This window comes from Morone saxatilis, unplaced genomic scaffold (assembly GCF_004916995.1).
Source record: "Morone saxatilis isolate NCDOM2014 unplaced genomic scaffold, NCSU_SB_2.0 Contig12, whole genome shotgun sequence".
Lineage (NCBI taxonomy): Eukaryota > Metazoa > Chordata > Actinopteri > Moronidae > Morone > Morone saxatilis.
Window position 1 is genome coordinate 7,883,187 of NW_023339674.1, and position 11,139 is coordinate 7,894,325.

The following is an 11,139-nucleotide window of genomic DNA, read 5'->3' on the forward strand; positions in this document are numbered from 1 at the left end:
ATCTATCTGTCTATCTATCTATGAGAAAAATACAAATAAAGCTACAATAAAGACAATAAAAGAGACAAAATACACAAATACAAAAAGTTTTAATTTGTTCAATCATTTGCTTTGTACTTGCAACACTAATTATTTTCCCATCACCCTCAACTGTAGTTGGTGTTTAGTGCTAATTAAAAATGCTAGTATGCTAACTCTCTAAGCAAAGACGACGAACACAATAAATATTATACCTTCTTAACATCAGCATGTTAGCATTCAGCTTAAAGCACCACTGTGACAAAGTACAGCCCAACAGAGCAGCTTGTGTGGCTGTAGACTTGTGGGCTTGTTTCTCAATAAATTACTTAATCAGTTATGAAGAATGCTGTCGATTAATGTTCCTCTCATTGTTTCAACACTAATGCAATAACAGTTTGTAAGCTGGAACAGATTTAGAAATAGATTTTTAAATAAAATACAATCTGTAATGATCTCTCTTTGAAGCTAACTTTGAATGTACCTCTCTTCTTACAATGTTTTTGTCTCATATTTTCATCCTGTCCTTCACCAGTTTGGACGTTTGTTTATGTTTACCTCTCTGATTCTGTAATATGGCTGTGTTTGTTTAATCTGAGTCTCACCCCCGTAGCCACCTCGCCTCCCTCCTCTCTTTATTTTCACCTCTACCTGTCCTTTTTCTTTTTTGCTCTATTCCTTTGTGTCTTTTTCTTTCTCTCTCCTGCTTTCCCCCACTGTGCTTGTGACAAATGGGCCTGTTCAGAGGTTAGTCAAGCATCTTTATTCCACACTTGGCTGTGTCATTACATTTAACCCAGTTACATTTTTATTTGGCTCTTTGAGACGGAGGAGGAGGCTGTTTGGTGGTGTTTTCACTGACAGTGTAAGGAGAGAGATGGGGAGTAATTCCTGTCCAACCTCTCTATACTCTTCTCTCACCCAGAGGAGGGAGAGAGGCAGGTGGAGGTGGTGAGGAGGTGGGAGAATGTGTTGACCTACCCTCCCTCCCTTCAGCAAGACATCTGCTAGTAGATCCCACTCTGGCAAAAGAGAGAGGAAGGGAAATAAAAACAGAAATGCTTAGTATGGGCGGAGAGGATGCACAATTTATTTCCTCCAAGAATTAAATGGATTGTGGGTAGTTTCTGTCTGAGTACGAGACTTTCTTTCACTCCTCCCCATCTGCTTTTTGTAGATCCTAATTTTTCAAGGCAGCCATCTGTGTGTAGTCAAGCAGCGTGAGGGTGGCAGAGAGCAGGAGAAGAAGTTAGTGTGTCTCCATTGATAAGGCTGATTAGGTTGTCTCTCTGACTGACCTACTGTCTGTCTATTGATGATAGGATCCTCAACTCAAACGTTGTGTTTCTTTATTTAACACTTTATCTTTGTGACAGTACTGCGGCGCTGTCTCTCCTCGCTCTCTCTCTATTCTCGTCTGTCTGCTTGTGTAACACTTTGACCTGTCAGATAATCAGCTAACAAACAAAACCAAGGGTTGATCAAGCGGGATTAAATGCAAACAGATTGGCAGGGATTACAAGACATAGATAACTGCCATTTTACATTTTTCTTGGATTTAATGGGAAACAGGAGTCAAAATAATTGTTTATAAAACAAAGAGACATTTTTTTATTGTTTTTATCCATGGTGTAGAGATGGCAGTGTTGATCTGTCATTCAACCACTTTATTCCAGACTGAACTATTGAATTAATAGCCTTGACACTTGGTACAATTTTGTCCTCTAACCTTTCCTTGAGCACTAAACTAATCACATTCCTAAACTGTACTTCGGTACTAATTTGGTACTAACTTGCAAAAGTTAGCACACTAATATGCTAAACTAGAGCGACCAACTTAGTGAACATCATACCTGCTAAACATCAGCCTGATGGCTTTGTCAGTGTGAACACGTTTGCATGCTGATGTTAGCATTTAGCCCTAATCTCTGTTGTTTGTTATTCACGCCCTGAATGATATACCAGAATAAATAAAGGTATTTAATTTACCTTCTCCTTGCTTCTTGCTCTGCCTAAGAAGGCCTGAAAACAGTTGTTCTATTCTCTGACCAATTTTCCATCTTCTAAAGCAGCTTAATGTTCCCTGGATTTACTGCATGAGAATACTGAGAAGTCAGTATATCTTGGCCTCTACTGATTTTACATTTGGCCACATATCTTGTTGTCATAAAACGTGCACCTCTACTATTTAAAAGATAATAAAAAAGGCAATCAATTTAGATCGACTGTTACAGACGTAGAGCTCTGTGCAGAGTTTGTTCCTCACTGGTCCCTGTTTAGCTCTGCATTGATGACCAGACGATTGACTTCAAAACAATTGTGTTGCCTTTTCTCAAGACTCCATGGTAACATCCTATTAGCTGTAATTTATTGATTTAGAGAGAAACTGAATTTGTGATCGAATTCAGGCTTGAAGGGCTATCCACATCGAGAACAATAGCTTCAACGAGCATAAATACTACACACACAACAACACACACACATTGATGACATTGTGTAAACAGTGGCTGCCCGCTCCAGATGTGTCTGCAGCCTAACAGGAAAATGTATATTAATGACCTGTTACTGAAAACCAAAATGAAAACCAGAAGGATATGGGTTCACCAAGTTCGTCAAAGTTTGTAGGAGAATCCAACACTCCTACACACTACGAGAGTTATAGTCTTTTGAAGACAGGTCATAGTTGACACAACATATGGCATTTTTATCTGACATTGTACTTTGTCTCCCTTACAGTGCTGATACGCTGCATTGAAACTAATATAAATTTATCTGCCTGCTTGTGACATGATAACACTTGCAGTGTTCATTTTCACTCACAAGAAGACCTGCAGCTATTGTGAGAAAAGGTTCCTCGTTATTGGGCTGAAATTCCATCATTTGAACAATGACAACAATTTAATCTTCTCATTTTCTGAGAATAATATATCAGTCTCCAATATTTAAACTGCATCTATAATTCCTGTGTTTTATAGCAGCCTCAGTGCACTAAAGCAACTCAAAATGTGTATCAGTTTAGTATTTGTGGATGCTGTAGATTGAGATTTGCTGCTGTGGTTAAACTGTATGTGCACAGGGACACAAGCAGCAAGATCAAAACCTGCGCAGGCATTTAATTTCTGAATAAAAAATGATCTTGAGCATGAGGAATCAAGGTCACAGTGTGTCCCACTTCTTCTCTGGGGGCTTTGTTTGCCTCTGAGCTGATTTCAGCTGAACATTTAGTTGGAACCAGATGGAGAATGCTGGATGTCAGCTACTTCTATACATCCCACCGTGGCTGGTGTACACATGGGGTCCCAGGGTACACCTCTCTCTGTCTTTGTGTTTCTGGATCGTGCTGCGTCAGAACCGTGAGGACTAAAACAAAATGGCTAATTACCTCAGATCTACAGTGTGTTTCAATATGGCGCACCAGACTGTCACAAGAAGAAAACAAGTAGCTTCTGTTTCCCCTCACCGTCACAATGTGTCTGATTTTTATCTGGTATCCTTCCTCTGTCCCCTCTTTCTGCTCCCCTGAAAACCATCTGGTGGTTTGTCAAGATCAATGTCCCCCTGCATGAGTATTTTGCCATGAAAATCTCACCAAATCTCACCTTACTGATGACTGTTTATTTAATTATTTGTTTGTTTGGTTTTTCTAGAAAGTTTGACAATATATAGAATTAATATGACTATTATGATCAATCATCATATATTTGGTTATAGTGATATAAAGACAAAGCATTAGTCTTGTTCTGGTATGAAACGCTGCACATTAGAGTTTATTGTTAAGTAAAGACTGTTGAGAATAATGTAAACTGTCTCTAACTGTTCATTCAGGCTGCTGTTGCAGTGTTTGTTTAACCGAAATGTTATTTTGAGAATATTTAATTCAAATCTTCTGAAATAACAATGATTAATTTCAAAATATCACGAACAGTTTGTATAAATATTACGTTTGAATACATTTAATTTATTGAATTACTGACATAATGAATTTCTTACAGTTAACTCATATCACTTTTCACAAAATCCTGTGTGATTAAACTGAGAATAGCTACAATAACCAGTGATATAACCAGAAGTGCAACTAATTAATCAGCCTGTAGTCCAGAGGTCAAGAATATTTTTGTAGTAACACTGAATTAATCAGAACTTGAGATTCAGAAATAATCCAAAACAAGCAATTAAATATCATGTGCTGCTATTTAAGATACTTTTTTTTTTTTTAAATATTGCCTATAATTTCTTATATTTGTCTATAAAATACATATCATGTTCTTGTGGTGCACAGAAATTGCAAGCATTCATTTGAAAAACCATAATAGGATATATTTTTGTCACTCTGCCATCCCACTGAAAATCAATAAAGGTTAATATTGAATTATCCCCTAGCTATGCTCAACGATAATATTTGTGTCTTTCGGTATCTTTCTCCCTTCTGTGCTGGACTAACCCTCTCTGCCAAACAGAACGCTGTCTGCAGGGGCCTCCAGTCCCACTGCTGAGCTAATTAACAAGGTGTGAGTGTGTGTTTGTAGGTGTGTGCGTGTATGTATGTGTGTGTGTACAGTCGGTCTTGCTGTGTTTGTTTCTGTGTATTGCTGCATGCCTGATGCCAGGTCACCAGGCCTGAGTCTGTGCCAATACAAGAAAAGGGCTGTTGTCAGCACACACACACAGAGTCAGCAGAATAACCGATAACAGGAACCCCGTATGAGGGCAGCCCTGAGGGAAACACTTTCACATTATGGATTCTCTTAAAAAGGCCAAATTCCTGTGCTTTTGCGTGTGTGTGTATGTGTGTGTGTGTGTGTGACTAGGGGTTCAGAAGATGAATGCAGTGTATTCCCTCCTGCCATCAGCCAATTAAAAAGTGTCTCATTCATGAAAACGCTGCGGTCATGACCATATAAGATTTAATGGTTTCATTACTTCTTCCTCACAAGCTTTTGTGACTTTGTAGGTTAGAATCAGACTTTTGATTCATTTTTAAAAGTGAAAAAGGAGATTAATATAATTCAACATTATGTCCTACATCAGTAGTTTTCAAACTGGGGTCCGTGGACAAAGTCAGGTCAGCAAAAGGAAAGCTGGGACAACAAGGGAAGAAATGGGGTTGGACGGGTTTATTGGTTGTGGTTTAAAGTGATCCCAGCTTGATCATTGATTGACTATAAAGACTTTTTTTTACTTTTTAAATCTAAAAGTAAAGAGGGTTTCATCTTGCATCTTTTGTGGGGGTCCTTGACATGGAAAAAGTTTGGGAACCCCTGTCCTACATAACAAAATGATGTCCGATGGCTTATTGCTTGTTGTGTAATGTGTTGTGTAAAAGTAAAGCATGCATATCTACAATAAATGTACTGTACTAATAAATGTATCTTCTGTTAGTTTATTATATTGTTAGTATAATAGACTTCCAGTTCTATTCCACTAATGGATGGATCATAAAAGATGATTCCTGTAGTTTCTGTCCAAAACACCTCATTTCAAGGTTGTTGTTTTTTTATTAATGGAGAACAATATGCATACAAATGTATGTGTTTGAACCACCATTGTAAGATCATCCCCCTCCCTGTGCCAGAACACCACAGCAGTAATTGTTTTGTATCAGAGGATAAAACGAGGACTTCACAGCCTGCCACATAATACTTGTATAATAATACTTGACATTTTGGGAGATATGCTTAATAAATAGGCTAGCTGTTTCTCCTTGTTTCCAGTGTTTGTGCTAAGCTAAACTAACCAGCTGCTGATGGTAGCATCATATCGACTGCTATCAGTCTAAATCTTGGTAAGCGAATAAGCATATTTCCCAAAACTACCAACCAATCAGAGCCGAGCATGGCAAGCTAACAGTTTCACAAGCTGTGATCATATCCTTTGAGGCTGCCTCCGTCTCTTCTGCCTCCTTCCCTCCATTGATTTATCTCATCCCCCCTGTATTCCCTCACTCTCCTCCCCCATCTCTCCTGTCACTCCTCCTCCCTGCTTCCTTCCTCAGCTACCTCCATCCTCTGAGTTTATCCTTTGAAGTCATTTGTTAAGCTCTCCTCGGTTCTCCCTCAGGACCCCCCTTCCTACACTGAAGGTGTCTCAGGAGTTTTTATCAAGTCAGGACTTTCTGGAAGGTTGTTTTTGTGCAATTTGCCAAGACTTTAAAACTGCAGTTTATTGTCAGCAGGCAGAGAAAAGGCTGAACCTTTTTACACATTGTTACAAGGATCATTCTCGCAAAGCACTTAGACTGTGTTTTGAAGAAAATGGAGGTCAGGCCGATGAAAAAAGAAAAGTCTTAATGCCACCTTCTCCTCTAATGCAGCTCTATTTCTTTTTCTCCACCTCCTTTACAGATTGCTGTGAACCTCTGAGTGAAGATGGCCTTCTTTCAGAACAACTTCTGGGTGAGTTTCTTTATAATGTCTGGAAATTAGTCAATACAATGGATGGAGATTATGTGGAAGGACACATGCCTATGATGGCTGCACTAATCAGGCTTTTATATCCTGAGCTTTAATTGCATCATATTACGTATTCACCTGTTATAGCTGAATCACAACCATGAGTCACTGAGCTTTTCATTTATATTCTCAGTCAAGCAGCCAAGCTTCTGGCTCTGTGCTGCAAATCAGGTACGCGCAGGAAGCACTAGCTGTCTCCCTCCTCCGCTCTCTTGCAAATAATAGAGATCGATTTTGTGTTCAGCCCTCTGCTTAGATAATAGGCAGAGATAATGCACTCTCTGCTGTGTTAATAAATAATAAATAAATGTAAAACAGTATTTTCGGAAGCGGTTTGTAAGGCTTTTAACTTGATATTACTCGATATTTCTGATTTCAGGGACATTTTCAAGGCTCAAGTCTTTAGAGTTGTGTGTTATAACTGTGGTACCCAGTATGTGTAACATTGTTTTGTCTTTAGGGTGAGTATGATATCTGAATTGCAGTACCATAACAAATTCTTAGTCTGGGTCTTGACAACAAAGAACTTTACTAAAACAACTAATAACTAGTCTAATGTTTCTTGATTTAGATCAGGAAATATCTGATCAAAGAAGAATTAAATAACCATAAAGGTATGTTCAGACAGCAAATATCATCCAAACAGCCAGTGTACCAGACGTTAGTTGTACGCTAGCTAGAAACAGAAGTGTGTCTGCAAGTTGAGGTGAAGTTGCATATTGGATGCATGACCTTTTTACTGGGCGAGTTTGCATCTAATCATTGACTATATATATATGCAAAAATTAGCTTCACGATCTGCCTGAACACACAAGAGAATCTTAATAATTAGTCAGAAACCTGATACTGGCTCACCAGGTGTTCCCACGTGTCCCACCTATGGTGATATAGCTGATCTATATTAGCCTCGTAAAGTTGGGATTTATTATATTGTGTGAGAATAATTTAGATTTTACACGTGTACCCAATAAGCTAGTAACGCAATATAACAATACTAGTTAATTATGGCATTATTTAGCTTAATTTGTGCTGTAATTAATTGCCTCATTAGCAGCTTTCCACAGATGTGTAAAGCAGAGGAGGGAAATCTCTCTTTCATCCCCCTCAACACCACCTTCATCCCCAAGTGACTTTGTCAGCTGTTACAAGGTCTCTTTCTCTCCCTCATTTTCTCCTCTATCCTCACTTTCTTGTCTTCGCTCTGTCCCCAGCACACCTGGTACATCTATTTCAGGTGTGCCCTACTTCCTCTTCCATCGTGCCTCATCAAACTCAGAAAAGTCCTCAGTAATATTTTAGCAGTTGAACTGAAATGAGACAGATTCACACACAGAAATGGGCACATATAACCTAGAGGGGTTTTAGAACATTTAAAAAGGTTCATACATAAAATAATTTCTCTCCTTATTGACCCTGCGTCCAGGTTTCTGCACCTGAGGCTAAGATGAGGAGGACTGGTTGGCATATCTGTCTGATATAAATTGAACTTTTGTCTCGATGATGTCCATCTTTGTTTTCTGTCCTTCCAATCTAAATAAAAAGGTGATTAAATAAGAGTAGATGTTTATAATTAAAGACCAAAGCATTAAACAAAGACAATGGTACTGAAAATGCTGGTTTTGCATGTGCGTTTTCAATGGATGAGAGATTGTGAGCTTAGTAACTGTAGCAGTGTGTTTGTTCAGTTGTACACTCGTCTATGATCAGTAGTTGATATTACAGGCTTTGTGCTGTGGGTAAAGTAGCAGACAAGCAGGTCTGCAGGCAGGAAGGCAAATGGAAAAAGCAAGAAAGAAAATGAGAAAAAACTGTTAGGGTGGGGAAACAAGCAGACAGGGAGGCATGCAGCAGAATCTCAGCCAGACAGGAAGACAAGGTCGTAGAACTGCTGTGTTTCTATCACAGATAATATTTTAGGCTTTATCACAGTGCCTCTGAAATACACCTACATTTTCTTGATCATTGAAGGTAATATTGTGTGCATGTACGTGTTCATAACTGTGTTTCCCAAACCAGCCTGCTTTCAGACACAAATAGCTGCGTGATACAAATCAACCCGTTAGTTAATTAGACGGCACAGCCACTTGGAAACAAGTCACACACAAAGCTTCGTCTTGTTTGGCTCAAGAACATTCACAGCCGCTCACAAAGCCTCCTCATAGCACGCTGTCCTTTTCCATTAACTATATAAGAGCTGTGCTCATGGCCCACAGGGGGGAAACCCATCAGCTATAATTATGTACATCCTTAGTAAATTAAGGCACTGTTAAGTGTTAGGAATAGAATTTCTTCAGGAATTTTTGGACTATACATACATCGTAAAGAAAAATTTATTTCAGCAGCTCTGAGATAATTCCTGAAAGAACGGACAACCAACTCACAAAGAGGGCAAATGCCCGACATTTACTGTGTGATAATTTGTTTGGGATAATTTGATTTGCAGGAAATATGGAAATATTCACCACCAAAGCACAGTATTAACAAAAATGATAATGACTTTTTGGCTGTTAGATGTGGGTGGTGATTCAGAGGAGGTTAAATCGAGCTAAGATTTGTTCAGCAATACAAATAAGTCTGGTGTTTGAAGGCTGTTTCCTCTGATTGGAGAAACACTTGACCAGTCAGAGCTTAGTAGGCAGGAATGGAGACATTGTCTTCATACCTAGTTAACTAGCTATCTTATCATGAAAAGAACAAAAACAAGAATGAGAGCTAATATACGGTGGTCCAAAACCCTAATGGACATCTGTGTGCGAAAAAAATCCAGGAAGGCACAACACAGAATCACTACACCTGTCAATGATACACCTATGATAATCCTTTATTAATCAGTTCAAACATGTATATTCACTGAAATCATACATATGTGCCGTCACTATAGTGATAACTTCCATGAATCTGGACAGACATGAATGTAAACTGCAACCTGACTTGTTGTTGGAGGCTTTCAACCTTTCTGCAGTTATGAGCAGCTCCTCCATTTCCTTTGTGCATTGCACTGTGCGACACTAGTGTCTTAAACAGCACACTAAAAAATCAAAGGCTTTTTAGTCGGCATTCTTACTGTTTTTACTATTCTTCACTCTATCATACCTAAAAAGTAGCATGGATTTGGGACACGATGAACGAGAAGCTCACTCATCCACAGAAACTCAGATTTTTGCTTTAAATAATGGAATAAAAGATATGATTTGATTCTTGTCCGTTGAGACACCACTGTACATTTCTGGCTGAACTGCATCAGACTGTATACTCATTCTGGTGGGATTTTAGTCGGTGGAAATTAACACCACATAGAGTAACTGAAACATTTTCAATATTAAAGTGACCTGTAAAATCGTATTTATATTCCCATCTCTCTCAGTGCAGACTGTGTTTTCTCTCTCTGCGGTGGGGAATAGACCATGAAAAGTTGTTGAGTCTGCATGATATCCAAGGGGATTTAAATGAACTATTTCAAAGAATAACAGTAAAGATCAGCAAGCTGTTCTGTTTTTGAGGTTGCACAGTATCCAGTATCATCTTCTCTTCGCCCGCAGATACAAGAGTGTATATACAGAAACACACACAAACAGCACCCAGTGGGTTTCTATTACTACCTGTTTCTCAATTTAATGATGCCAACGTTGTTGTCCTCCCATCAGTTTGAGTCATGGTGTTTTCTCTCAGGCTGAAGAACAGTAAACACACAATGCGAAACTCCTTTTCTCCTTCCCTTCTCCTTGCTCTCTTTCCTTCTTCTTGTTGCTCGTGGATCTACTCTGGGCCAAGTTAGATTAAGAGCCAGTCGATCGAAGAGTTACTATATTTGTGTTCCTGTTCCCGTGTGTGAAAAAGAAAATTGTAACGAGGGAAATGGGGAAACTTTCAGCATAAAATTATCGTGTACAGCTTGGGGTGGATCAACATGTGTGAACCAGAGATTCTGCTACAAGTGATGAGTTACCTCAATTTAGTTTTATTAAGTGTTTAATTTACTGGATCGGACAAAAACTGTAAAAAATGTAAAACCTATAAACCCTTTTCTGATTTAAACTTTCAGGAAATGAACTATATCATTATATCAATATGACCTAATAAGGTACATCTTTCCAGGAACTATGCATAGAGAGCCTCCTCCACTGAAACAAAGCAGGCAAAATACAAAATCTTAGATTAGCAGAAGTGAATGTCACATCCTGGCCCACACAGCAAATTGGTCTAGAGCCATCAGTGAAGGCAGGGTGCTGCTGCTGCTGCTGCTGCTGCTGCTGCTACCTGCTCCTGATGTTATTGACACCTCTCTGCTGTTGAATTGTTGTTCTGCCCCATCAGCAGGAAAAGTTTCTGTGAGTCAGCTAAAACTCACAGCAGCCCTGACAGACCAGTCAGTCGGCCAGCTGGTGGACGGCTCGGTGATATACTCTCCGACGCAGGGGTGGAATGTTTTCTTTTGACAGCTGCCTGATATATGGTAGCTACATTATGTGCCACACAGCCGGATCATATGCAGTCTGTAGTTTGAATGATCCATGTGCAGCTTGTTAAAATTGCTGTGACAGAAAGTAAATGTGATGTCATTTACTTGTGACAGTTGTGGCCCCTAATGGAAACTTGTTCACCAAGGTAAAAACATTACAATAAAAACCAAAATAGTTTCTAGGGGAAATGCCTGAATGTGTCAAAAAAAAGA

General features: G+C 39.1%; 1 protein-coding gene across 1 annotated transcript in view; it reads left to right on the forward strand.

The window, feature by feature from the left end:
• The window catches only part of fcho1 (FCH and mu domain containing endocytic adaptor 1), a gene marked incomplete in the record, with an annotated part of 56,051 nt that overhangs the window by 7,598 nt on the left and 37,314 nt on the right, over nucleotides 1-11,139 (forward strand). Inside the window, 1 exon segment of the mRNA XM_035653018.1 lies at nucleotides 6,360-6,410. Within this exon segment, the coding sequence (XP_035508911.1) occupies nucleotides 6,384-6,410 (27 nt within the window).